This window comes from Drosophila gunungcola (genome assembly GCF_025200985.1).
Source record: "Drosophila gunungcola strain Sukarami chromosome 3L unlocalized genomic scaffold, Dgunungcola_SK_2 000003F, whole genome shotgun sequence".
Taxonomy (NCBI): domain Eukaryota; kingdom Metazoa; phylum Arthropoda; class Insecta; order Diptera; family Drosophilidae; genus Drosophila; species Drosophila gunungcola.
In genome coordinates this window covers 7223288-7250912 of record NW_026453179.1, presented here as the reverse complement: position 1 = coordinate 7250912, position 27625 = coordinate 7223288, and the positions used below count along the sequence as shown (strand labels likewise).

General features: G+C 46.3%; 5 protein-coding genes across 5 annotated transcripts; 2 read left to right on the top strand and 3 right to left on the bottom strand.

Moving 5' to 3' along the window:
- Positions 1–112: 112 nt before the first annotated feature.
- LOC128258840 (uncharacterized) lies at positions 113–5050 on the top strand. The gene is made up of 5 exons (XM_052990769.1): positions 113–1264; positions 1323–1476; positions 1536–1900; positions 1960–4379; positions 4445–5050. Exons 1-5 carry the CDS (start codon positions 188–190, stop codon positions 4671–4673), a joined length of 4245 nt encoding a protein of 1414 aa, XP_052846729.1. The 5' UTR covers positions 113–187; the 3' UTR covers positions 4674–5050.
- A 573-nt stretch (positions 5051–5623) lies between these two features.
- LOC128258843 (viral IAP-associated factor homolog) lies at positions 5624–6820 on the top strand. Its single transcript, XM_052990779.1, has 2 exons — positions 5624–5776; positions 5942–6820. Exons 1-2 carry the CDS (start codon positions 5771–5773, stop codon positions 6656–6658), a joined length of 723 nt encoding a protein of 240 aa, XP_052846739.1. The 5' UTR covers positions 5624–5770; the 3' UTR covers positions 6659–6820.
- Positions 6821–6963: 143 nt separating this feature from the next.
- LOC128258842 (tubulin polyglutamylase complex subunit 2-like) lies at positions 6964–9064 on the bottom strand. Its single transcript, XM_052990778.1, has 4 exons — positions 8886–9064; positions 8665–8832; positions 8343–8611; positions 6964–7483 (listed from the first exon to the last, which is right to left on the bottom strand). Exons 1-4 carry the CDS (start codon positions 8953–8955, stop codon positions 7118–7120), a joined length of 873 nt encoding a protein of 290 aa, XP_052846738.1. The 5' UTR covers positions 8956–9064; the 3' UTR covers positions 6964–7117.
- Positions 9065–9317: 253 nt separating this feature from the next.
- On the bottom strand, positions 9318–16723 carry LOC128258845 (anoctamin-4-like). Its single transcript, XM_052990782.1, is given in 15 exon segments — positions 9318–9689; positions 10157–10247; positions 10311–10707; positions 10773–10872; positions 10935–11288; positions 11351–11433; positions 11436–11514; positions 11577–11794; positions 12218–12226; positions 12229–12797; positions 13409–13554; positions 13612–14559; positions 14620–14801; positions 15578–15792; positions 16528–16723. Coding segments are annotated over 14 exon segments (3726 nt in total). The 5' UTR covers positions 15756–15792; positions 16528–16723.
- Positions 16724–18640: 1917 nt separating this feature from the next.
- LOC128258844 (uncharacterized) lies at positions 18641–27566 on the bottom strand. Its single transcript, XM_052990781.1, is given in 12 exon segments — positions 18641–20091; positions 20094–21084; positions 21794–22543; positions 22908–23099; positions 23161–23343; positions 23406–23594; positions 23660–23827; positions 23892–24071; positions 24129–24293; positions 24887–26719; positions 27181–27446; positions 27501–27566. Coding segments are annotated over 12 exon segments (6348 nt in total). The 5' UTR covers positions 27508–27566; the 3' UTR covers positions 18641–18667.
- Positions 27567–27625: the final 59 nt, after the last annotated feature.

The following is a 27625-nucleotide window of genomic DNA, read 5'->3' as shown; positions in this document are numbered from 1 at the left end:
TCAGTTTATCTGAGTGTTGCCAGAATCTACCGTTAGAAAGCTATCGGTTAAAATCGAAACTAAAAACTCGATAGCAAGCCCAAATTTTCAACATATCGATACCATCGTGAGTGGTTGGCCCCTGGTCCTCGAGTTTGTTTGGTTTCTTGTAAATATCCCATGATTTTGGAGTCCAAAGCCCATTCCGATGGCATCCGTGGCTGAGTGCAGCCACAGCGTCTTCGACATGGTGACCCACCTGGCCACTTTGTTGGCGTCGGAGGAGCAGGCGCCAAATCGGCCCACAGCTGCGTCGGTGGCCAGGATGCGCTCCAAAATCTATGAGGATCTGCTGCGCACTGGGACGATGTCGTCCCAAGACAAGCTGGAGCTGCTCCGCCAGGTGAGCAGTGAGGTGGCAAAGAATCCCAAACGGAGGGACAGCCTGAACCGCTTCCAGAATCTTCTGGCAGGAAAGGACGAAGCACATCCCCACGAAACTAAAAACGATCCTGGGATCAGTCTGCTGCCAGAGCAGGTTGGGAAAAATACTCCTGAACCGGAGAAGGGTGCGGAGAACCACTACAAACCTGGCCTCAAACTGTATAAGCCGGGAATACTGAAACTACACGAACTGCCGGACCGCTTACCCAGGGAGCCAGTGAACCCAAAAGCGCTCAAATCTCCGGATCAGATGGGGCGGGTCTTAAAGCCCCTCCACTTGCAGCCCCACTCCGATCTTCTACTGACCAACCTGAAGGCGCCTACCCCGGAAAAGCCACGCGCCGGTATCAATCTATCCCTTTTAACCTTCTCCGGCTTAGCAGAAACCATGACTCGCATGAGGGAATCCAGGGAGCAGCCAATGCAACCACCTCCCCGACTGCCAGTCCTGAAAAAGAAGAGCCCACCTGCCCCGCCGGATCCCCCATTTGTGGCCCAACCCGGACCCCAGAAGTATTTCATTTCGGATCAAATGATGACCAACGAATTGAAGCTCTCCCAAAACAAGGACCTGGTTCTCTACTACATCGGCGAAGCCGCCCTCATAGATCACCTTAAGAAGGCGGCAGCAGGTATTCAGTCAGAGACGTTCCTGAGCTCGCCGGAGGACGAGCTGGTCTTGGTATTCAGGCCCAACACCACATTGCGCACTGTGCTGCCCGAGATATTGGCGGATTTCGTAGATCCCTTCTTGCGCTCTGGCTGCGCCTTTCGGCGTCTGAGTGCTCGCACCAGGTGGAATCGGAACACCATGGCGCGTCTGGAAAGGCCCCTAAATCGGGTGAGTCCAAACCCTAATCTTCTCATGAACTTTTAATGAGTCTTCCACATTTCTGCAGGCCATGCGCAACATTTTGGTCGATTTTCTATCCACCAACCGTGAGTTTTTGCTCTCCCAGGCCGCCGAAAATCTCTCCCAGCTGCTGATCAACTGCCGCCCTGCCATGCGGCTGCTCCATCAGCTGGAGAATGTGTTCGAGAGTGAGCCAAAATGTAAGACTCCCAATCCGCCAAATGGACATGTTATTCACTAGCTTCATTTTATTGTTTAGTAAATCTGGACTCAGGGGTTTCGGGCCCCTTCTTGCTGCGCTGTGTCTGGCTGGCCATCGACACTTGCGGCAACAGTGACTTCCTGCAGGTTCTCATCTACTTGCTGCGGTGCATATCCCAAACATACTTCGTTCAGCTCCAGAGATGGATCCACCAGGGTGAGCTGGACGAGGCCGTCAACGAGATTTTCATCAGTCGCAGCCTGAACACCTCACCGGCTCTGGTGAAAGAGTGCAGCAAGGAGTTTTTCGATAGAGGCTACCACGTGGTCAACGAGGCCATTCCGGAGTTTTTATACGGGTGTGAGCAGGACATCCTTCAATGCGGAAAGTACAACCAGGTGCTTAAGGCCTATAACGCTCAGGTTTGTAGAGGATTGTAAACCAAATGAATTCATTCATCGATGCCTTCCTAACCCACTAGCATCCCGTCTTTGATGTGGAATACCCGGGAATAGTGGTCTGTCTAACGGAGCAACAGCTCAAAGGGATGCGTCGCAACCTGGCCGACAGATATGCCGTTATCTACCAACGCTTCGGATGGTGCAGCATGCAGAGCATCTTCGAGGAGCGCAAGGCCACCAAAAGTAGCTTCGCAAATCTCATGAAGGAGCGCACGCGGTCGCATCTGGTCGCTTGGGAGGAAGAGCAGCGCGAGATCCTGTCGAAGGCGAATGCCCAGAAGAAGCTGATGTACGATCAAGTCAACGCGGAACAGGAAATTCAACAGCAAAGTCGGCTGGATAAGAGGCGCGAGGAGATTGTCAACGAGTTGGCTTTTCAGCGGGAGAGCGAACGGGTTGAGGATAATCGCCTTGAGCGGGAAAAGCTAGAGTTGCAAAAGCAAGTGTCGCAACTAGCAGCCGAGTTGATTGAGAAAGACCACCAGGAAGAGACCAGCCCGGATCAGAGCACATATAGTGATCTCAGTTTTGCATCGTGTGCGGAAGGACCAGATTTTCGTCCAGAATCGGAATCAGACCACGATGATGCGAGAACAGATAAGGTTAAAGAGGCACCAACAGAGCAGATGAAGCCTTCAGATGCGGAATCAAAGCATCCAAAAAATAAAGAATCACCAAAGCTTCCAGAAACGGTATTACAAAGTCCAATAGATGTAAAACCAGAGCAGCCAGGTGTGGTGGAATCTCAACCTTTGTGTTCCAATGTGGTTCAGTTTCAGCGGAGCCACTCGGATGTGCTTAATTCCAATGAGCAGCTGACCTCCCAAACAGAATTCGATCGCAATCGTCAACATATTCTTTCTTCGGACCAATTCCAAGAGTGCTATGCAAAGGTCCATATTTCACAGTCGGAGTCGGATAAAACCGCAACCACAAGCTCAACTTCGGGATTGCACGCGAACCTTCCGCCCGACATCAATGCTAATCTAAATCGCCTTGAATCGGAGGAGCTGAGCGATATGCAGAGAAACCGTCTGCGCAATGAGCACCACGATGGTTTTTCCAGTTTCAACTCCACTGAGAGTGAGCACACCCATCGTTGGCGACGCCAAACGGATTCAAATACGGAGCGTGCCAGAAACCGTCGACGTGTGTTAGATAGCGAGTTTGGTATCGCACAGACCGAAAAAGATTTTGAAGAAAAAGCATTACCTTGTCTAGCCAATACGGAACGTGGCCTGCATCGACGACGGGCATTGGAGAGCAAGCTACGTAGTACGGTGCGTGAAGATAAGGACTCGCCTTTCCTACCTTTAGAACTTAACAAACTCCACGTGGAAGTACCTTTGGCGGTGCTCACCCCCATGTCCACCACTTCCGATGTGGACATCTTTGGGCTGTCACCCAGGGAAACGGTTGACAACGATGCTGCCAATAATAACAACATTAGTGAGACCAAAGAAGGCTCGTATTCGGAATCACTGCAGCCTGAACTTGTTGTTGCTAAGCCCACTAAGGCATTACCGGATATCTTAAAACCAACTTTCCATCTGCCCACTTACTTTGGGATGGAAAGGGCCAAAGAAAAGGCGGTTCTCACTGTGCCGGAGCCCTACAATCCACTCACAGCCCGTCGTTGCCTGCACCTCTCCGTTATGGCTCCAGTGAACGCGCACTATGCGCTGCTCCGGAACGAAGTTCTCAGGATCTTCCAGGAGTTGCGTATTTACGAGCATTTCCGTAAGCTCAGAAACTTCTTTTTTCTATTGGACGGCCAGTTTGGCACATTGCTCACGAGCGATATCCTGAGAAGAATAAGGGCGGGCATTGATCCGAAGAGCCTCTGCCAAAAGGGCATCCTCGACACTATGCTTACCAATGCATTAGCTGGCTGTTCGGCGGATGAGACCACGGTGTCTCAGAATCTCTCGCTCCACTGCAACAATATTCCGGACACGCTGAATTTCCTGTCCCTTGAAGCCACATCCATGCTAACGCTGCACTGTAATGTGGATTGGCCTTTAAACCTGGTGATCAGCCCCGAAACGGTGGCTAAATATGGACAGATATTCGGTTATCTACTGAAGCTTCGCCATGTAAACTTCGTTTTAGAGGGATCCTATGAGCATCTGCAACAATTGGGCAAGCTGCTTGGACCGGAACTCCGCACATGTCCACATTTTCGACACTTGCAAATGGTGCGCCACAAGTTGTCGCACTTTATGACCTCCTTCCAGACGCATCTGGTGGCCAAAGCCCTGCAGTCCACTTGGAATAGCTTCAAGGAGGAGCTGAGCACCGTCGATTCCATCGAGGGATTGTACAAGCAGCATGCGGCCTACTTGAAACGGGTTGCCTTCCTGGCGTTCTTAAATCGAAGGAGTGCCAAAGTTAAGGAAACCATCGACAATATTCTAGTTATTATACTACGCTTTTGCAAGTAAGTTAATTTCATTTATGGCTTAAACATTTTCTTATTTACTTAAATTTAAATCAATATTTTAGAGTCATTCAGTCGCAGTCGTTTATAATGGATCAAGAGAATCACTTTGTGCATCCCCGCTTTAAGCGCCTTTTACAGGAGGAGGCAGAGTTCGAGAAGTTCATGCAGTATCTCATCTATTTGGGCAACAAGGCAGCCTCTTCTGGTTACCAGGAGGAAATCGGTGACCTGATATGTATTATTAATTTTAACAACTATTACAAGGTATCTGAGGACAGTTCAAGTTCTTAAATGGAAACTCAAACGTCTTAACACGAAACTGTGAAGGGAATCGTAAAAAGAATTTATCTTACCATTTAGCTGCGCTTACTTAGATTTTAATTAATATTTCTAAGCGTCCCTCACATGTAAAGCAGACAAAAATCAATTGATGATATTTCAAAAATATTTTTTGTTATAATTTTGATTTGTCTTTCCGATTTGTTTTTTTTAATTTCTGTAACTAATTATGTCTAAGTTTTTATAAATAATTATTTTCTTTCATATCAATGCTTTAAAAGTCAAAAGCTTATGAGGACTTACCTTGTTAATTGCTTCTATAAAATAAAATACCTTACTATTCAAGCTTCTAATTTATAAAACAATTTGAGTTTATTGCATGTTTGAATGGTCAAAAGTTGTTCATGGGTAAATTTATTTTGACTGAAGGAAAAGTGGTTTTAAATAAACTAATAAAAGTAAGAAAAGTGTTTGTTAAAAATTAGCAACAACACGTCCATAATCTCTTAAAACGCCAGCCTCGAAAAATTGAATAAATGTTTTATTGTGCCTATAATAGAAAAAACTTTTATTATCTTCATTTTGATAGAAAATGAAAATTCATTTGTTTGTATTGGGATTCTTGAACAGGATTTTAAAAATGGTAGTTCAGCAAAATAATTGCTTAAAAGTAAACATATTGACTGGGTATAATAAACATTTGATTTGAAAGGTAATTACAAAACCAACTTCATCTAACTAAGGCAAATACAATTTTTTTATTATTACATATTTTTGGTTCAAGAATGCACTTTAAGTTAAGCAATTAAAACCTAATAAACGAAAACACTTGAATTTCCTTACTATAATTTTTCGAGATGGTCAAACATGTTTTAAATTTATTTTATTTTTAATCAACAAATGAAATTTGAGGCATGACAAATGTTGCTCACTTTGCCATCACTAATCGGCTGAACGGATGCGATAGTATCGGTATTTTATCCATCCCTGGTCATGAGTCACTTCGTTTAGAATTATTCAGTTTTATTTTTAGTTTAGAAAAACGGTGCATGCGTTCAGAATTTAAATATATTTAAGTTATTTATCTCATCGAAATATAAACATAAAACATGCAGGTAAGATTTAATGATAGTTCAAATGAAAATGTTCATGCATTATCCGAACAATGGGTTCTATTCGAGAAAATGCGATTGCGGGTGTGATTTGGTGCACCCAAAATAAATTCCATATTTGGTAATGAAAATTATGAATGAAAACTCACGTGTCTTTGTTTTCCGTAGGACCCAAACGAAGACACAGAGTGGAATGATGTGCTGCGCGCCAAGGGAATCATTGGGCCCAAGGCAAAGGAGGCGGAGATCACGGAGGATCAGATCCAGAAGCTTATGGACGATGCCATCCAGCGGCGCACGGATCTGCCACTAAATGAGGGCCAGCGGGGCAAGCCGATCGACGACATGTCTCTGGACGAGCTCGACGAACTGGAGGACTCCGAGGACGAGGCTGTCCTGGAGCAATATCGCCAGCGACGCATCGCCGAGATGCGGGCCACCGCCGAAAAGGCGCGATTCGGATCGGTGCGCGAGATCTCCGGGCAGGACTACGTCAACGAAGTCACCAAGGCCGGCGAGGGCATCTGGGTGGTCCTCCACCTGTACGCCAACGGAGTCCCGCTCTGCGCCCTGATCCACCACCACATGCAGCAGCTGGCCGTCCGCTTCCCGCAGACCAAGTTCCTGCGCTCCGTCGCCACCACCTGCATAACGAACTTCCCCGACAAGAACCTGCCCACCATCTTCATCTACCACGAGGGATCGATGCGCAAGCAGTTCATCGGCCCGCTGGAGCTGCGCGGCGACAAGCTGACCGCCGACGAGCTGGAGTTCATGCTGGGACAGGCGGGCGCAGTGCCCACGGAGATCACGGAGGATCCGCGCCCACAGATCAGGGACAAGATGCTGGCCGATCTGGAGGACAAGAGTGCGGACTTCTACTGAGTAGTAGCCAAATTATAACCCTCATACCACTTCCTGTGCTGTAGGGTGGGTCAATATATAAGGAATGAATCATGGGGGAAAATTCCAAACTAAATTTGGATCTGTTGTGCTAAACGTTTTAACTTTTAAGACAATTCAGAAACTAAAATTGCAAACAATTAAGGCAAATGATTTATCTTAATCAAACTAAAGAACATGTATTAATCCGTTTTTCAAGCTTAAATGTTTTATAGGTAGAATGTATGCCTTATAATTAAAACAACAAATTAGTGGATCTAGTTTTAAACAAAAGAACACATCGGCGACCGTTTTGGTTTAGCCCCTATGATTAGTCATTTTTCTTTATCCGCACATATTGACCCAGTTTATCATCAGGGATTCCCCTTGCACATGTTCATTTCATTGTTTTGTGGCATTTATGTACCCTCACAAATAAATATTTTACTTTTCTACTGAAGGTCACTTATTATGATTTTGTTTGGTGCTGCTCGTCACCGCTTTGGCCACGCTTTTCGGCTTCCCCCGGAAAATGTTTGGGTCGATGATGTTGTATGGATGCTCGCAGGCGGGATTCAACACTCGCCCACGTCTTTGCTCGTGTTCCTCGAGGAGATGAGGCGCCAGAAGCAAGAACAACTGCTCCGTCCAGGACGGCAGGCCACAGGTGGAGAAGCACAGCTCCCAGTAGGGCAGCCCCAGATGAGCGATGGCCATCCGGAGGTATTCGCTGAAAGTGTCCGCCAAAAACTGCCAGCTGAGAGTGCCCAGCTCCAGCAGATAAAACTTTGGATTGTTGGAGCTTGTGGATTCGTACAGCATGCACACCTAGAAAGTTCGTTGGGCAATGCTTTCAATATTTTGAAATCTTACAGGTAAAATTAATTTATTAGACTGGCTTTTAAGGATGGTATTTTTAGAAAATATTATTTATGGTTTAATCACTTGATATTCATACCCTTGCAGAGGGTATTATAATTTCAGTCAGAAGTTTGCAACGCAGTGAAGGAGACATTTCCGACTTTATAAAGTTTATATATTCTTGATCAGTATCACTAGGCGAGTCGATCTAGCCATGTCCGTCTGTCCGTCTTTCCGTCCGTCTGTCAGTCTGTCCGTCCGTTTCTACGCAAACTAGTCTCTCAGTATTAAAGCTATCTGCATGTAACTTTCCCAAAAGTTGTCTTTCTATTGCAGGTTGTATATAAGTCGGAACGAGCCGGATCGGACGACTATAGCAAAAATAAATAAAAAAAAATTATAACTTTGCTGTTATCTAATTTTTTTTTAGTTCTTAGACATATAGTAATGGTTAAATATTTTAGAATTACGGTTTAAATTACAACAAAATCGGACGACTATATCATACAGCTCCCATAGAAATAATAAAAACATATAAAATAACTATCTAATAGTTGAGCTGCAAATCAGCATAGCTTCAATGTTTTTCAGCATATACGCAAGTAAATCATTATTTTAATGTTTTCAAACATATTTAATTCTTGCATTAGCTGCAAGGGTATATGAACTTCGGTTTGCCGAAGTTTGCTTCCTTTCTTGTTAGTTAATAATCAACTCCAATAATTAATGGTGTTAAAAACTACAATGTACATAGAAACTGTGACCAGAAAATTTCTTGTCTGATTTGAAAAGTTTGCTGTTACACCTTCTACTATGGAGTACATACCTTAGCTACCTCGTTCACATTGTTGATTTCGAATATCTTTGACTTGGCAGTTATAATAGGTGTTGCGTTGCCCCACTTGTCCTTGCCGGAGGCAACTGAAGCTGGAAGGGATTGCGAGCTACTAGCTGCCCCCAGAGAATCCGAGTTGCTAGTGGGCAAAACCGTTGAATTGCTGGAGTGGCTGGCCGTAGTTTCGATATTCTCCCGCAAAAGGGTCACCTGCAGCAGGTGTGGAAAGTGGATGTGACCCACCCTGCGGATATCGTTGGCTGAAATGGGGGAGATACAACAAATGGCCTGGAAATAGGGAAATCCCACTCACGTGCATATTGGTAGCTCCAGTTCAGAATGAATCCATCAGAGGATAGGTAGAACTTCTTCATGTCTTCTGGGAGGTAGACGCAGTGCCTCTGCTCCCAATTCACCACCTGGCAGGCGTTCAGTGGCTGTCGACGCTCCAGAGTCACATTGCACACTCGCGGCACATTGGCTAGCAGATTGGTAGGGGTTAATGCCACAGGGAAGGGATCATGTTCTACTCACATAGGGTCCTTATAAGGCCCAGGGTCAGGTTTTCGTAAAATGCATCCTCTGGCGATAGCTTCTTGTTCATCGTCAAATAATTTGTGTCTCAGAAAAAATTCTGTTCAATTTATACGTCAGATTGTTTTAGATATAAACCAAGCTGCTACGGTATAAACAAAGTCATGTTGGATTGGTTGTTGTGGCAACGGGGCGAATGGTTATTTTTTTACTTCATTTGAACCAACTAACATTGTACTAAAATCCTATTCCAAACATCACAGCTTCAGACAACATTCAAAATAATTTATTTACAAAGAGCATTAGACTTGTGTTTAACAAAAAACTATAAACTGTGGAGCTTCAACAACAATTACACGTTAATAAGTCTAGTTTAATGATCTTGGAAAGGAGACGAGTATTGGTCATTGCTTAAGGACTTCCTGATGGGCCTCATCCCTTGTTATCCTGGGCCTCGCTCTCGGCCTCCTCCTCGTGTCAGGAAACCTCCCACACCGTGGACTCCACCGACCTTCGTGGCCTAGCGGCGACCTCCACGTGGGCATCCAGTCCATCGCTCAGCCGGCTGAAGCGGCGAGCCCAGCTTCCACGGGCAGTGACCTGGCTTCCGGCGATCGAGGTCCGATTGCAGGTGTCCCGGAACAGGCTCATGATGTCCTGGTTGTCGCCCTGGGCCCTCTTAATCCCATGCTGGTACTTGGCCTCCTTGGCCAGCAGTTGTTCCCGCTGCATTTGGGTCTTCACCTCGGACGGGACGTCCGGAATGATGAACTGCATGATGCCAGTGATTACGAACACCACGTGCTGGAATTTTGGAAATCACTTATAAGCTTTACAGTTCAAGAAAACCATTTAAAATGAGCCCAGCTAGCCTTTAAATTTTACTATAAATAACAAGATGTTTGTTATGTTATTGGCTGGAAGTTTAAAGGCCAGGATTTGAAAATCACTCATAAGCTTGACAGTACAAGGAAACCATTCCAAATTTAAATGTTACTAGGAATTAAAATATATAAATTGAATAATTGGCTGGAGGTTTAAAATTACAAACAGCACATGCTAAAAATTTTGAAAATCACTTAGTAGCTTTACAGTGCAAGGAAACCATTTCAAATTAACCCAAATTGTAATTTAAGTTTACTATGATTTATGAGATATTTTTTAGATTGTTGGCTGGAAGTGGAAAGTCAAGTAAAGTACCTCTAATTCTGAATTATGCAGCAAAGGGATCTTTTTGAGGATAATAAAAATAAAAACATTTACAAGCCCACCTCAAAAACCACAACAAAAGCCAAACGGGCAGCAAAGACATGCCAATAATGGGGACTCAGTCCATAAGGCTCATAATCCTTGGGGCCATTTCTGCAAATAAACAAAACTAGTTATGCCAATGGCACACCAGTGAGAAAAGGCAGTCAAACGCACCTGTAGCCGCGATATTGGCAGGTATCTGGATCTTTCTCACTGACCGAAGCGCCCCACTCTTCCTTGTAATCGGAGGTGTTGAAGATGGACAGCGAGTGCTCGATGTAGCCCGCCAAAGTGTGGGTCTCAGAGTAGACGAACTTGTAGACCATGCGAGGTATAAAGTCGCTGGTGTAGGCTATCACAAAGGCATTCGAGACGACGGCCGTGTAGGTGATGATTCGCAGGATGCCGTACCAAGCTCCAATGTCCTCCACCCGTTCCGCCAGTGGCCGTCTGGCCTGCGTGACCATCTTGTAGGCATCCAAGCGGATCTCTGCCACATTATTGAGGAGCGCGAAGAGCGGTGCCAAGGGGAATGCAGCCACAAACAGGGTGACAAAGCCATATTGCAGAACTGAAAATAATGGAGCAGTTCAGATCACTTACATTCAGAATTTATATGTATATCAGACTACTCACTCATTTCCAGATACTCATCGAACAAAGCCAGGCGTCCTGGGTCCTGCATGTGGTAGTCCTGCTCCCAAGCCATGTGCAGATGTGATTCATCTTTGGTGGCCTTGAAAGAAAAGTATAATTTTTTTATGGTACTAAAAATTGAGTTATATAAACAATACCCACCTGTTTATGCTTCCTCTGACGCCACCAGTTCCAAAACTTCGGAAACAGGTACTCCATGAAATTGTTCCAGCACTGTTTGCCCACCATAATAATGGCCAATTGGATGCAAAGCTCCGACAAACAGCCAGCCGGATCGCAGATGTCGTTCTTCAGTCGGAAAAACTGACTCCTGCGGGCTCCCTCATCCCCAGGATAATCAAAGAAGCGCCCCTTGAAGAAGGCGATGTAGATGAGCGATGAGTAGAAGTTCATGAACTCAAAGAAGAAGATCTTAAAGGTGTACGAGTCCTCGTATTCCGTGTGGGTGCGCGGATTCTCCAGGTTGGTCAACCTGATGGCCATGCGGTGATAGATCTGCAAGTGGTAAACGTAGCATAAGCCAACTTTAGATGTTGGTAGCTGAGAGTTGGACATACCCGTGTCAGCAGCATAATGACCACCAAATTGATCAAGGCAGCCGTGACACTGGTGAATAGCTTGGCATGCTCCTTTACGAAAACCCTCCTCCTCCATAAATAACAGACACCAGAGTTATGCGGTACAAGATGGTGCCCAGCACCGCAGAGAGAACCACAGAGATCTGCAAATGAATACATTTATTAAATTAAATGTACCCGTTTAATTGTTTAACTTTAGTCTCACCATGAAAAGCACAGCACTTCCGGTAATGACAAATCTTATGGAGCGGTTCCAGGTGGACATGTAGGGCTCCTTTTCCCGCGTGACGGGATTCATGCGAAACGTGGTGGCATTCGTTTCAAATTCTGGACGGTTCTCTTCGTCCATGTCCACGTTGTGCAAGTCCCATTCCCAGACAAGCACCGACTGTTTTCGTTTCCAAAGTTCCAGAAATGTGGTGGCTGTTTTAATGATTAAAAATTAAAAAAAGATTGAATTATTTCGAATGTTTAATATTAAATGTTTGTAATAAACCTCAAATAAGTAACACCTATTCAAATCATAAACAACAATAAGTAAAGGTTTCATTAATTCCTATATTATATAGTCTTCAAATCGGACTTGCAATACAAAAAATTCTTTTTGGGAAATTAGGAAATTTGGTCAACATTTATTGGTAAATTTTAAATTTAACGCTGTAATTATTTGTTATAACAAATCTTTGAAATAGTAATTTAATAAGCGTTGTATCTTATGACGTATTCATATTTTCAATAAGTGAATTGTTCCCAGAGCTTCATAAAAATTTATTTCGAGCGTTATAGTCCAAGGCGATTAATAATTAGGACACATTATTTTTCTGTCAAGGATTTAAGCCAGCTTACCCCAGAAGACATGAAGATGGCAAAGAACACCGTCGATGGATTGTCAAAGAGATAGGTGAGCCGCGAGAAGAGGCAGGACTCCGAGAGTCGCTGGTAGCTGCAGGCCTTGTCGCACAGTGGACACAGGGTGATGTTGCCCGTGCCGTATTCGTTGCAGATCTCCATGCTGGGGATGTTGTCCTCCGACTCCAGGGTGGCCAGTCCGTAGATGAAGCAGAGGAAGCCCACCACGGACGGGTAGACGAGCATCTCCGTGTAGAACCCCAGCCAGCAGAAGTACAAGGCGATCTTGTCGCCAAAGTACTTGCGCACCAGGCACAGCGGCTGCTTCTTGTACCACTGCGAGGGGTGGGCCCACGTCTGGTAGAGCACCCGGCGGTCCAGCGAGATACCGCTGGAGTGCGGCCGGTCGTACCGCCCCTCGTGCAGCGGGAAGCAGGCCAGGTAGGTGCCGTCGTTCAGCAGCCGCCGGATGCCGTTGCGGTCACTCTCGTCGAACGGCGTCCGGATGAGCACCTGCATCACCATCAGCGAACGCTGCGCACTGGTGAAGGCCGTCGCCCGGTCCTTCACAATAAATCTTTGGGAGGATAATAATAATATATGCGTTTTTAATATAAAATATGTGCCGTTGCTAGGCTTAACTTGCTTTAGAATTTGTATTTCTAGTTTGCTTAAGAATATAAGTACGCTTTCTTTGCGAAGCAAATCATGCTAATAATGAAGTAGGGTCTTGAAATATTTAGTTATTATTATTTATTGGTTTTCTTAAATGAATGCTTAAAATTAAAAAAGTTTTGAAGGGCTTAGGTATTTATATATCAGCTCTGTTGTGTTGTTAAGTATTAAGAACTTTACTATATTTTAATCAGCTCAACTGAGTTGTTAAGTATTAAGTATTAAATATTAGTTTTGATCTCGTTCAAAAACATAAAGATAGCCGATTTAAATACACCCTAATTAATCTTCTTTAAATAAATCTTCGTTCAAAATATGGAATATAGTAAATTGATTCATGAGATCACACACATGTAAATAGAAAAAATCAGTAAGCCACATAGAAATGAAGGGATCGGTCAAAAGACTTTAAACAGTAGAAAATTGCTTTACTGCATTATAAAACTCAAAAATTTTGAAAGCCAACATTAACGATTTCTATACATCGGCATTTATTAAATCTGTTTTACTTACTGCTCTTCTGGGTTGCCACCAGCTGTTGCAGCCTTAAATGTAGTCTCCCCCTCCAAAAGGGTTTGGTCCAGCTGAATTCTTTTGGTCATGCGCTGCCACATGTCCTTCCAATACTGCACGTTTCTAAGAACAACGTTCTCCTCGTCCTGTTTTTAAACAGCGTTTTTAAAGCTTTCAAAGGATTTCAAATTTAAGGCACTCACCCAAGATGGCTTCACGGATATGGTGATGAATCTTTTGACGGGCAGCTTTAGGTTCATGACCTCGGCCAGCCGTGTTTCCAGACGCCAGGGCAGGTGAATCTTCAAAAAGAAGGTCTTCTCGTTGAAGGACTGGGACTTGTCCTCCAGCTCGACCTCGAGTCCCTCCTTGATGAGGTTCTCCATGAAGCAGCGCCTGTTGTCGCGTTTCTTGGCCTCCACCTCGGTCATGACGCCCAGGTCCTCCTCCTCCCAGGCCAGCACCATATCCACCTTGCGTCTGCCGTCCCGGAACATCAGCGACTCCGGGTCCAAGCCCTCCCGGTCCTGCTTGCTGACCCTTCTCTCGTCTCCGGACTCGCCACCGAGGCTATTGCTCTTGCTGGCCTTCCGACTGCCGTAGTAACTGCCGCTGACGGAGCTCATGGCATCGGAGGCCTTCCGTTCCGTGGGAACGAGTTGGCGGTAGCCAAATTGGTCGGGTAAAACGTTCGAGTGCGACGACTCCATAATCTCATACGACTGGTTCACTCGGTCAGCAGATCCCAGCGTGGCACTTAAGTTCAGACCGAGGCTCCTTCGCATGGCTGTGCCCGGAATGTCCTCCTCGTTGCTGCCCACGATCTTGGGTCCGAAGGCCTGCGTGGGACTCGGTTCCGCGGATTCCGATTCCAGATGCGTGGGCAGCGGCACAGCAATCGAGTTGGATTTGGGGAACAGGGGATTGCCATTGCTGGTCCGCATCACCGATGAGTTGAGCCACTTTTCCGTATACGCAGCTGATCCTGCTCGAATCCGATTGGCGCTCAGCTTGGTTTTGGGCGGAATCGGAGTGGCTGGCTTGCTATTTTCCACTAAGTCATTATCTTCTCCTTGGCAGCGGTATATGTCAACTGTCTTGTCCGTTCGGAGTGGCCTTGGTTGCAGATCGGCGTCAATTAGAGCACTCTCCTGTGGATAAAGGTTGCAGAATGATTAATCAGGGGGAGTCAAGACATAAGCCGCACTTACTCCGTAGCCAATCAATCTGCCTGCCACAATGCCACTGTCCTGGCTGAGTCTTCGTGGTCGTGGTTTTGTCTGGCTCCGGCGGCTCATGCGCTCGCTCTTCGCCGGACTGGACATAACCTGCCTCCGGGTGGAGGGATCTGGGGATTGGCGCGGACTTCGCAGCGTTGGCACCGAAAGAAATCCTGCAGGAAAATCATTTCTTTATTTTGGGGTTGGTATTTTTATCTTTGCTAATCTTTCCACAGTTCTAAAATACTATTAGCTGACTTCTCCCCAATTTTAATAAACAGAAAACTTTTTTAGTTTAATAATTACCAAGTAAAACAACCAACTGTTCTGATAGTTTAGAAAAATGTTTCAAATGGCAACCAACATAAAAAAAAACTTAAATCATTTTTTTTTTAATTTTTAATTTAAAAATTGAATTTTTTTATAAATATCTGAGCAATAAATATAAATGTCGTGATGATTTCAGTTTATTAATAAATATATATCTTTAAGCTACTTTCAGTAACAGCCGAAAAACTGAGAAGACATTTATATGAAAAAAATATGCTTAAAATATGCTTAAAAATAGTTATATTAGAAAAATAATTTTTAGAAAATAAAAACGATAATAATTGGTTCATCAAGCCACGAACATTTAAGTTAAACCAATATTAAAATTGCATAGCTGAAACTTTCCCAACTTAAAGTTGCAATAACGAGAATAAGAACAAGTCAAGCAATTAATACCCCGAACTTTCCATAATTCGAATTTAAATGTTGGCAGGAAACTACCGAGTTTCAAAAGTAAGATAGTATAAATAGTATAGTATATGTTGTAACGATTCTATTTTATAGCAGGAGGTTGAAAGTTGAGAAAGTTATACTATGAACTTTCTAAGAATAGCTTTCATAAGCCACTGTTTTATTTTTTTTCGAAAGTCCCATATAATTACTGCCCCTTTTCACTCACTGGGAAACTGAAAGACGCACTGCTCGCTGGTCCTGTCGCCCTCCCGGGCTGCGCTGCTGATGAGATCCTCCCGAGAACTGGCCTCCGTTATGGGGGCGGTGCTCTCATCCTCGACGCTGTCGATGCGGATCTGAAAGACGTGTGACCTCTCGCCGGACCTCCCTTCGTGACTGCTCATCGTCGTCTCTGGCCAGGAGCTATTGCGTCATGGAACTCTGTGGATCGTAATTGGAGGGGCGGCAGGTCATTTGGGGCCACTTTATAATTTGGCCTAGTTTGAAGACTCGGTTCGGAGCCACCTGCTCCGTTACCCATGATAAACTATTTAAAGTATCAAGTTCGTCCCTATTGGGCTGTCAATCAAAAGCCGTTGTGCTGCACATACTTTTATCCCCCGATTCGACGAGAGTCCAGCGGGCATTAACAATTCATGTATGTTTATACTACTGGCCTCGAGCTGGGCGTTAATTTATACCCTGAAGAGTATTTGTATCTTCATTTGCCAGCGCGTTCCAATCAAAAAGTGAACTCGCGCACGCATTCGACATTGACCCACGGACGGTGTTTGTATAGTCTTTGGGCTTGGTTTGAGTTTGGATAGGGGTGTGGGTATCGGTATGGGTATGGGTATGGGTATGGGTATGGGTATGGGTATGGGGGATGGCGAATGCCATCGGGAATAATGCCTTCACATTAACATTAGCCACCATGGTGCACCATGGGAGCGAGTCCAGTTGGGTCGTCGCAAATTGCGAGGGGGAATCAAACTTGTTGCTATGAGTGGCGAACACTTTGCCAGGCGGACGAACGACAATAGTTCTAAATAATTGGCCCAGATTTGGTATTGGGATATGTGCACAGTGTGTGTGTGTGGGTATGGCAATGTGGGGGTCAGTGGACAGCCACTGGGCGGCAGACAAACAAATCCATTCGCGGACACGAACTCGTACCTGGATCACTAATAAGCGTGCGACGGACGTCCTGGAAATGTCAGCGTTTGTCGGCAGTTGTGAAAAGTCCCATGCCATTGAAGTAATCACAACAATTGAAGGTCTATTGATTCGCTCCTGTCGATTCCCAGCAATATGGTATATGAGTAATCGATTATTGATTTGCGGCTTCCACTCAGATGCAGCTGGAGTTCAGTTGATGACCCACCATAAGGTCTCACTTTCACAATATCAGATCGGTTTAGGATCTGCAAGTTATGGGCACTCTTAATAATTTTTCTCTCTCCAGTTCGAACTGACCCACTATTGATTTTGTGTGGCTTGTAGTTATTATCTTTTAATCACGTCCATCCTGGCCACTTGTAACAGCACTTAGCTTTGACCTTTCCCGCTCTGCATATGGAGTACCGCTCACCACGACGGTTCCCGACCGATTGACCGACCGGAAGCTATGACCCACTGGCCAGGACAGTGACACTCTGGGACAGATAGGTAATCACGGTAGTACTCGTAGTAGCGGCTCTCTCGCTGAGTGGACGTCGAGAATGCGACCATGGAGGGAGTACTAACCGCAGTGTTGGTATCTAGGCATTTGTACCTTTATAGGGAATGCTATCCTTTGGGAATATACACTGATAAGTATAAGTATAATTTTATTAAGAGCTGTATAGTAATGAAATACAAATAAGATCAAGATATATCGAATGACTTAAAGTTGTTGCAGGCCTTACACATTAACATACTCCTTACATTGTATATTTCAATTTTCCATTTGTTTAATAATTATTATTATTGTTGAAATTGTATATAAACTAGAATAAGTTTCACATATGAAATAAAGTTAGCCTTTTCAGATTTTATAGCCAACAAAGGTATACCCAATCCGTACTTGCCCATCACCGTATTTGATACGCATTTAGAATGGGTCTGGGGGGATGTGCGGTCGGTACTTTTAACACGAATATCCTATTAATATGGTATTTGACTCGCTGCACGAGGTGCTTCGTGATGACTTTCTAATTTTAAATCAGGCCGACTGTCCAGGCAAACATTTCCTGCCCACGGAGTTGATAGTGGTAAATGACGTCAGTTTTTCTGAGGGGCTTTGGTAGCCATAGCGTTTTAGATCTTACATATGTAATGGCGGTTGACCTATAGCCCAAATTAATATCGCACTTGAATGAAGCTATCCCAGGGGCACCCTTAACAACGCACTCTTGTTGCGTACTCGCTCAAATTTGTGACCATAAAAATAGAGTCCAATGCGACAATGTCTGGTGCTCGTATGTATGTACATATGTTGTAAGTACTATTAATGTACGTACGGCTGGAAATCTATTTTGATTGAATGCACGTCACTTATAACTCTGGGACCCTGGCATTGTTTGGTTATTTCGGGGGTAAGTGCGTGCTGATTTGACCGTTTTTGCGTTTTTTCTTTCGGCTTTGATTGACATTATCATTTTAATAGCGAAGTACAAGCATTGTTTAAAAATTAAGCCATGCAAAATTGAGTAATATTTTTTTAATTAACAGAAGTAACCTTTCTATATCACAGTTTTACATATTGATTTTCTCTTTTTAATTGTATATTGAAAGCTTGAGAAAATAATAATTATTAATAAGAATTCTTTAATACTTTAATAATTGAATGAATATTTAAAACAGGAGTGCATAATTGTTTTTGTAAATGCACATGCACATACATATGTAGGTAAGCTTGCTGGGCACATTTTGCTATACACTAACAATTTTTCGTTTCCTCCTTGCGGTCCGATTCGTTACTGATAAGACCGAGGCAAGGCAACAACAATTACATTGCTTGTTTTTTTTTTTATGGCTAAGTCAAATGAAATTTGTTTTTGTCTTTTTCTCGGCTCTACACTAAAATTCTTTACTTGTGTTCGTGTTATTTTTTAAATGTGTTGGTAAATGCACTGCCACAAGGAAGTTTTGAGCACCCCTGATCTAAAATAACAGTAATCAATATCCTATGTACATATACATACATATATGTATGTAAATCAAATCATTCATGGTTTTGAATGGGCATCCATTAATAGTTATGATCAAAACTTCACATAAGCTTTTGAAGTATACATATGTATTTAACCACCACCAATAGTTAAACCTAATTAAATCAGGTCAAGAGTGCACCGCTGATGACGTCCTCTGATTCGGTTTTGCACTGCTGCAGGACGTCCAGTTCGCAGCTGCTGGTCAATCTGTTGAAGAACTGCCCCTGGTCGCACTCGCCCTCGATCTTTTGACCGTGGACGCAGGTGAAGTATCCCCGGCAGTTGGCCGCATCCCGTGCCAGCTGGCCATGTCTCCCGTTGCACACGCCCACCCGTTCGCCGTTCTCCATGAGACAGGTGCCATCGTTCTGCCGGCAGATGCCCAAAAGGCTATCGAAGCTCTCCCCATTGCGACATCGCTGGGAGACGGGCTCGTCGTCATCGCAGCTGGTGTACCGCCTGCAGTCGCCCTGCTCCGCCACGGAGGCACCATTCCCGATGACGCCACAGATTCCGGCAAAGGTGGTGGCCGCATCCTTGCAGATTCCGGTTGCAGCTGCAGCCTTCTCCAGGCCACCCAGCTCCGACTGCCGGGTCTCGAGGGGCTTCTCCGTCGGGCCATCCCCATCCGCACTGACCTCGTAGGCCTGGCACTGCTGCAATGTGGCATTGAAGAAGTGGTCCGTGTAGCAGAGCTCATGGCGTAGTTTCCCAGAGACGCACAGATAGAAGTTGTTGCAGTTGGCCGGATCGGGCATTATATATCCATGTTTGCCCTCGCAGACCAACGGATCCGGAGGCACATGCTGGTTGTTGGGGTCGTCGCCGCCGTCATCGGGAACGGATTCCACCAGCGGGCAGGAGCCATCGTCCGCGAGGCAGAGCAGTTGCTCCGAATCGAAGAAGGTTCCGGCTGCACAGCGCTGCGCGGTGGCCCTTCCTCCGACGCAGATGAAGTACCGGGTGCAGTCGGTCCGATTGGCCAGGAAGCTACCATCCTGGAGGTTTCCACAGCTGTAGACATAGCTGACATTTCCCTGCAGCTGACCATTGGCACACAGTTGAATGGCCTGCGATTCCGGTTCGCAGATGGAAAGCACCGGATTAAACTGATGCCGTGCGGGACACTCCACTGGAACGGCCAATCCCCTGACGCAGGCGTAGTACAAATTGCAGTAGAGCTCGTGCGGAAGCTTCACACCATGGAGACCGGAGCACAGCTTGGGGGCACTTTCCGAGTCGCTCTGATTCGAGTCCGAGCGGCACTGGCCGTGATCCACGCGGCAGATCGAGAGCAGGCTGTGGAAGTACTGGCCCTCATCACACTGCACCAGACTGGTGCCATTCTGGCTGGAGCAGCTGTAGTAGGATCGGCAATCCTCCGGATGAGCCACCAGCTTGCCATCTTGTCCCGAGCAAATGGCCAGCTGGCAGGAGCCATCGTTCGGTCGGCAGTATCCCTCGATGGTGTCGAAGAAGCTGCCAGAGGGGCAGCTCTGGGGGATGGCGGTTACCTGTTGCAGACAGAGGTAAAACCTGGTGCATCCGTGGGATCGGGCACACTCAGGCCATCCGGTTGACCCAGACACTGGCTCTCCGGGGCCAGGTCCTTCGTCTTCGGTTGGCATTGCGACTGCGACTGGCACTTGCCGAGATGGGCGGCGAAACTCTGTCCCCTCAGGCAGCTGCCCAGGTGCCACTCCTCCGCCTGGCAGTAGAGGAATGACTGGGAGCAGTTGCCTCCGAACTGGGCCCGCAGTTCGCCCTCCCGACAGATGCGCCTCATCCCGTTGTCCTGGCAACTCCCATCGCTGGGCACACAGCCCAGCAAGGGCTCAAACTGCTCCCGTTCCTCACAGCGCTTCCTCGTCCACTGGCCACCAGAGCACAGTTCATAGCTGTGGCAACTGGACACCAGGGACCTACTTTCCCCAGCGGAGCAGTCACCCCCACTCTGCTCCGGCGGCATGGAGCACTGGCCCGCATCGTTGGGCAGACAGTAGTTGTGCTCCCGGCTGAAGAACATGCCAAGGGGACACTGGTGCAGCCACCAGGAGTTGTCCAGGCACATGAGGTAGCTCTGACAGCCTCCCGCCGCCGATGGACGCACTGCCAGGTGCTGACAGTGCTGGGAGGAATATCCAGCTGTCTGGTTCCTGGCCCAACTGCAAATGGTTTGGTTCCGGTCCTGCTCGTGGCCCTTGGGCAGTGGTAGACAGGATCCTATCACGGATGAGTAGTAGTGCTGCTTGGGGCAGTTCCGCAGGCGCCACTTGCCACCGGAGCACCGGAAGTACTGCAGGCAGCTGCCACTTTTGGCCACAATTGTCTGGGACTCACTGGAACTGCTGCAGGCCGGCAGATTCGATACCCTGGCGTAGGCGCAGACCAAGTCATCGCGGGGCTCCAGGCAGCGCTGCTGCTCCGGGTTGTAGTACCGCTGGTCGGAGCAAGTGCGTCGCCGCCAGTGGCGTTCGATGCAGACCTCGTACTGCGAACAGTTCGCTGGCACCGAACGCTTCTCATCTATGTCACATATCTATAAAAAATATTAAAGAACGTGCCCTGTTTTAATAATAAATTATTTTGAGATAAAATATTAATCTTATGGAGCTGTTGAACTGCCGCCCATAGATTGGAAATATATCGAGAAACAATAAGGGGAAAAGTTTGTACCAATTTTTAAAAACATTTTAAATGTACTATTAGACCGCTTTCAGAATCAGAATTGGTTGAAACTAACAGAAAATACTAAACTGCTCTTGGTATTTGTAATGTTTCTACGGCAGAATGCATTTAATAGTAAAGTTATAATGCCAAATACTATTTATATTTTTGTACAAAATTAAACCATAATTCGTTTTTCCTTTCTATTAAAAGACCAGGGTCCCCATTACTTTTTTTTTTTCAAATAATATGCCCCCTCTTATACTCCCCATCACCTTGAATATTTTCCCCTTTATCTGACAGATGGACAAAATCCACATGTTCCATTCTATAGGTACACAAATGAAAAGCCGACATTTTGTAATTCATCTATTTTGAATTTATTATAGCGCATATGTGGTTAAGGTACATTATTGGGTATTTAATACGTATAGAAGTGGAACAAGCGGAACATTCACATAAACCGTAACTCATAGATAACAACTAATGTTATAGGGTAGAATAGGAGTATAGAAGGCTAGGCCGTGACCGGCTTAGAAGAGTGTGGGGAAGAATTTCTTGAACAGGGAGATGGACCTTACGTTTTCCTCCGCCTCCACGGAGCGCTTCTGGACGCTGTGGCTCGAGCACAGGCCGAGTTCGGGGACGAATTCCTGCCCCTGGGCGCAGGGATGGTAGGTGACACTGATCTTTTCCTGGTCATCGCAGGAGCAGAAGCCGTACTTGGTGTTTTGGGCGGCAAAGGGCTCGAACTGGCCTCGCCGGACGCACTCCATCAGGTTGCAGGAGATCATCGACATGGCGTCCTTCAGCAGACACAGTCCCTGGTCCTTGTCAAACGTGAATCCCTTCTCGCAATGGTGGAAGGTGGCCACACCGTCGCAGGAGCAAAATCCTTCGGTGGTGTTCATCGCCTCGAAGGCCTCAAACGGAGCTCGCTTCAAGCAGTTGGTGTAGTCGCAGGCCGCGATCACACAGGATCCCACGTTGTCCTCGTAAACGTGCTCGTCCGCACAGCCCACGAAGGTGGACAAGCCCACTTCCTGGCAGGTGCAGTAGCCACTGGTCGTATTGGAGGCGGCAAAAGTGGCGGACAGAAGGGCACGGTTGTTGCATCGCGTGTGGTCGCAGATGCTGGAGGCTGTGATCTTGGAGGCGGCCGACAGACAGGCACCTACAACGCTGTCGTAGTTCTCACCCGCCGGACAATCCTTGAAGACCGGAGTTCCGTCCACGCACAGGCAGAAGCCCTCAGTCGTGGTGAGAGCACTATAGGAGTAATAGTCGTCGGTGGTGCCGCATTGACCTGGTTTGCAAACGCACTCGGATGCCTGAAAACCGTGAAATGAACCATGGATTAAACGAATAAGGAAGATGTCTTTGGCGAGCCGAATTTCAGAAATTCTGATTGCATATATATTCTGATATATACGCTTGTACCACTAAGTATAAAAGGAAACAAGTTGTAATGCCCTTGCAGTCATTACAAAAATGATTACAAATATATTGTTTTTATCCTTAAGTGAAGTACTTCAGATATATACGACAGCTATGGGATACCATCATCCATTTTTGATAATATTGAATAATTGAATAAAACCATTATAATAGAAAACAAATAGCAATCTGTTTTTTAAACGGAAAATGAACTGCATTTCAAACTTTTGACTAAGGATATATATTATATTAACTTACCGCCACCACTCCGCACCGCTCGTATTCAGGAAGGAACACCGTATCGGGGCTGCACTGTTCCAGGAAGACCTCATCGTTATAGCAGTAGCAAAAGGAGTTGCTATTCTCACTGGCCGAGTTCGTTGGGAAGGGCACGTAATCGCTCAAAGTGGCGCACTTGCTGGCATCGCATTCGCTGGTCACACAGCCATCCTGGAAAAGTTGCAACAATCATGTTAAATGTCTTAATTATACCCTAAGGTTGTGGTCTTACCACAGGCGTTTTGCAAACTCCCAGGGATGTAGAGAATTCCTGGCCCTCGGGACAGGGGAAGTAGATGGGCAGACCACCCTCGCAGTAGCAGAAGCCATCCAGTCCATCGTTGGGCAAATAAGGTGTGTACTCCGCCAGGACATCACATTGTTCGACATTGCACTTAGAGACAGCACTGGGATCCTGGCAAAATACATAGTAATGTTTAGTTTGCTCCAATTTGCTTGGTGATGAGATACACTTACCACTGGCTCGGAGCAAATTCCAACTTCTGAGTCGAAGACCAGGTCATCGGGACAGGTGAAGGAGATTGGGCAGTAGTTGAGGCAGTAGCAAAAGCTGGATGAATCGCCCTCAATGGGGAACAAATCGTAGTCGGGCATGCTCTCGCAAATGCTGGCATCACAGCCATTTGCCGGACAAGTGGTTTCGCTCTGTGAATAATTATAACAACTAAAGAAAGCCGAACTACAATACATCATCGCTAACAAATGCATACCCCAGTGCTAACGCAACTAGCCAGATTAGAGTCATATTGGGAGTCGCCTGGACAGCTGGTGTACTGGGGAACCTCATCCACGCAGACGCAGAAGCCATCGGTAGTAGCCACGGCCGGAAGAGTATCGAAGTCCGACTTTCCCACACAGCCATTGGCGCAGCAACGTGGCTAGAATGGGGATAGGAAATCACAGTGTTAACTACTATTTGTTGAACTTATCTTAGGGACTTACATCAGCCTGGGGAATGAGGGCGCACTCGAGCCCCTCGCTGTCAAAGGTGTAGCCAATGGGGCAGGGCACTGAGACGGGATCGTTGGCGCGGCACAGGCAGAAACTATTCGGGTCCTCGTAGTCCGGGGACACAAAGTACTCCGGTTGCCCGTTGCAGACCTGAGGATCGCAGTTTCCTGTCTGCAGATGGACAAATAATAATATTATTTGGAAATATAACACACCTCTACCACTTACGAAAGTGCAGCTCTCTTCAGTTTCGTCGTAGAACAAACCCGTGGGGCAGGAGTATATATAACCGCCATCATCTTGGCAGATGCAGAAGGTCGAGGAGTCGCTATTCAGAGAAGGATAAGTCGAGTAGTCAGCGGCAGTCTTGCACACGTTCTGGTTGCAATCGGTCTACAGTTGGATAAATGGATTTTTAAGATTAAAAACATGATAAATTATATTATTATTGTTTTTCAGTATTATTCTAAACTTTTATGTATTAATTAAGAATATCATTCAATATTTTCTCAAAGGTATTTCAAAGAAATATGTCAAGAATACAATTGTTTTCAATACATAAAAAAAAAAACATTTTTGTGTATGGCTTATAGTATTATGACACTGCATTGAAGCTTTCATTGAATGACGGTTTCATTAAAGTTCAGATGAGGATCTAGATGAGGATTTGGTTAAAAGGCCGCAATCTCTTTTAAAAAGATTTAACTGTTTCTGATTCGAAATCGGAAGTCCTATAACTTTTAATATTGTCTAAACTGGTTGTTATATTATATAATTTTTAGCCACTACGATAAATTTTTGTTTCTTTAATTTCTAAAGAAATTTTTAAAATGTTTTTGAAGACAATAATGTTAAAAATTTTTAGAGGAAAGCAATGTAATGTCATAGAGCTACAATAGCTTAATAAAAATTAGTGCTTGGCCTACAAAGAACCAGTTGGTATAATTAAATGTCATTTGATGCTATAAAGAACGGAAGTAACTTACACTGGGCTGGGACTGGCATATGCCCAGGAGTATTGAGTATCCAGAGTTGGCCGGACAGGATTCAATGGTCGCCACCTGGTTGAGGCAGTTGTAGAACTTGCTGGTATCTCCGGCCACGGGATAGGTGGTGCCATCAGTGGCGGTGGCGCAGTTCTTGGCCGAGCACTCCACGGTGGCGGAGCAGAGACCAGTGGCGGAGTCGAAGGCCTCGCCGGCGTTGCACTGGACCACTTGGGCCACTCCGTCCGTGCACTTGAAGTACTTGGTGCAGATGGGGTGGGCCACGTTGCCGTTGCCGTTGCCGCAGGTGCAGGGATTGATGCACTTGGCGTTAACATCGACGGCGCACTCTCCATAGCCATTGTACCATTCGCTCGCTCCACATTTGTGCTCCGTGGCCAGTCCGTTCCAGCAGGTCAGGTAGCTGGTGCAGTCGGTCGGATTGGGCATTTGGTAGCCATTCGGCTTGTTGGAGCACACCCAGCAGGTGGCCTTGGTGTCCGGGGCACAGACGCCGCTGCAGCTCTTGAACACATTGCCCATGCCGCAGAGGCCCTCCACCAGCTGGCCATTCTCGCAGATCAGGTACTTGTCGCAATCGGTGGGATGACTCACGATGCTGCCCTGCTCGATGCCGCCCTCGCAGGTGAAGTCCTCCGCACTTCGCTTCTGGCGCGATCCACTCGACCTGTTTTCGGGGCAAACGTTGTCCGTGTCCGCCCGGCAGATGCCCAAGGTGGCGTTGAAGTAGTAGTCGTTGGTGCAGTTCTCGTCCTGCCACTGCCCATCAATGCAGACCTGGTAGCTCCAGCAGTTCTTGCCGCTGGCTGGCGGATCTCGCTCACTGCACTGGTCAGTAGTGATGGAGGTGAGTTTGCTTGCAATGCACACATTATTCTCATCTACTTGGCAATCTTCCAGAACCGAGTTGAAGTAGCTACCATCTGCACAGGACGTTGAAGTCCAGGCGCCATTGACGCACTTGAAGTACTTCGTGCAATCCTGGGCATCCACGCTCACATCTCCGTCCGAGCAATCCGCCACACAGCACTCGTTCCCTTCGTCCACCACGCAAACGCCATGGGTGGCATTGAACATGTTGCCCTTGCCGCAATCTCCGGCCACCAGGGTGCCATTGATGCAGATGTAGTACTGGCGGCAGTTGTCCGGGTAGGGAGTGAATTCGGTATTTTTGACGTCTCCACAGTCGCAGGACGTCGGCGGTTCCGTGGTGACCTCATCACAGGGCTCGGTGGTTGTGGTTGTCAAATCATCACAGGGTTCGGTGGTTGTGGTCGTCGTATCATCGCAAGGCGACTCCGTGGGACAAGGGCCGGGAACACAGCCCCAGTCATTGTCTACGAAGTGGCTGCCTTCGGGACACTCCTGGGCGGTGGCCGTGTTGTCGGAGCACCCGTAAAACACTGAGCAGCTGGACTTTTCGGCCACAGCCGATCCATCAGCCTTTCCAATGCAGAAGTTGACCCAGCACTGCGAATTTCCAGTATCGACGGTGCAGGCATCAACCGAAGAGTTGAAGAAGCTGCCCAAGGGGCAAGTCTTCAGGGTGGTCTTCGCATCCGAGCACTCATAGTAGCTGCCGCAGTTGCCTTCGTTTGGCAGGGAGACTCCGTTCACCTTACCGACGCACAGGTTCTGCCAGCAAGTGGCATTCGGATCCGGAATGCAGGCACTCAGCGTCTCGTTGAAGTAGCTGCCGGAATCGCAATTCTGCGGATAGGCCAACTGCTCATCGCAGATGTAGAACTCAGCACAGGAACCACTATTGGCCAGGTAAGCACCATTCACCTCGTTGGTGCACAGATTGGTGGTCTGCACCAGATGGGATTGCAATTATATGGGTTTGGGATAGAGAAAAGGTGATTATTTAGTAAACCATTTCATTAGTTTTCAGTGAAAGACAAAAAATTGACTATTAAATCAGCTAACCATTTTCAAACTAAGTGACCCCCCTTGAGTAATCGAGTTTTTGTAGCGCCGTCTACCGAAAAAGTACAGTTATGATAATAACTTTTAAAATAATAGTTCGATTTGAAATATTTTTGTGTGACTCGATAGTTTTTAGCCGAAGAAATGTATAAAGCTTTATAACTGGCCTCTACCATGTATCAGAGTGACACAACAGATTTTTGCGATTTGTGGGCATGTACAATGCAAATTCTCCAGCTTTTAGAGTTTCCAAAATCTCGAAGTTCATACTGGCACATTTGACCGAATACCATATACACTTTTACTAAACGAGTGTGGGGTGTAATCAAGGGTAGAGTTCTCACCTCGGAAAGCGGAGCTACCAGGCTGAGCTTGCACAGACCGCGTCCTGCATTGGAGCACTTGCCGGTCTTGGGATTGTACTCCTTGCCCAGCGGACACGTCACTGTGCGGACGGTGTTCTTCGAGGAGCAGCGGTAGTAGCTGGAGCAACTCTGGGGTTTCGGCCAATGCGTCGAGAGGCCTCGAATTTTCCGGTATATACACTCAGGATCGGCGGCTCCAACGAGGGCAGCCACTGTAGTGAGTGTCACCACAGCTAGCAGAGTAACTGGAGATGGGAAAGAATGTTTAGAGTCCTAGTTACCATTAGGATCGCGCTCACCTTTCATTTTGTTCACTTGTATTATTCCACTTGTGATGATCGAAATGTACTCCGCATCATTGCCAAAAATTTGATGCCTTTTATATACATACATCATTAGCGCTGACTGCCAAACTTAAGTTTCC

What these genes read in the sequence shown, in the direction of transcription:
- LOC128258840 (XM_052990769.1), top strand. Translation starts at nt 188, where the DNA reads ATGGCATCCGTGGCTGAGTGCAGCCACAGCGTCTTCGACATGGTGACC. An exon ending in GTTCGAGAGTGAGCCAAAAT is followed by an intron (nt 1,477 to 1,535) that starts GTAAGACTCCCA and finishes TTTATTGTTTAG; the next exon opens with TAAATCTGGACTCAGGGGTT. An exon ending in TTAAGGCCTATAACGCTCAG is followed by an intron (nt 1,901 to 1,959) that starts GTTTGTAGAGGA and finishes CTAACCCACTAG; the next exon opens with CATCCCGTCTTTGATGTGGA.
- LOC128258842 (XM_052990778.1), bottom strand. Translation starts at nt 8,955, where the DNA reads ATGAACAAGAAGCTATCGCCAGAGGATGCATTTTACGAAAACCTGACC. An exon ending in GGGCCTTATAAGGACCCTAT is followed by an intron (nt 8,833 to 8,885) that starts GTGAGTAGAACA and finishes CCAATCTGCTAG; the next exon opens with CCAATGTGCCGCGAGTGTGC. An exon ending in CTGGAGCTACCAATATGCAC is followed by an intron (nt 8,612 to 8,664) that starts GTGAGTGGGATT and finishes CCCCCATTTCAG; the next exon opens with CCAACGATATCCGCAGGGTG.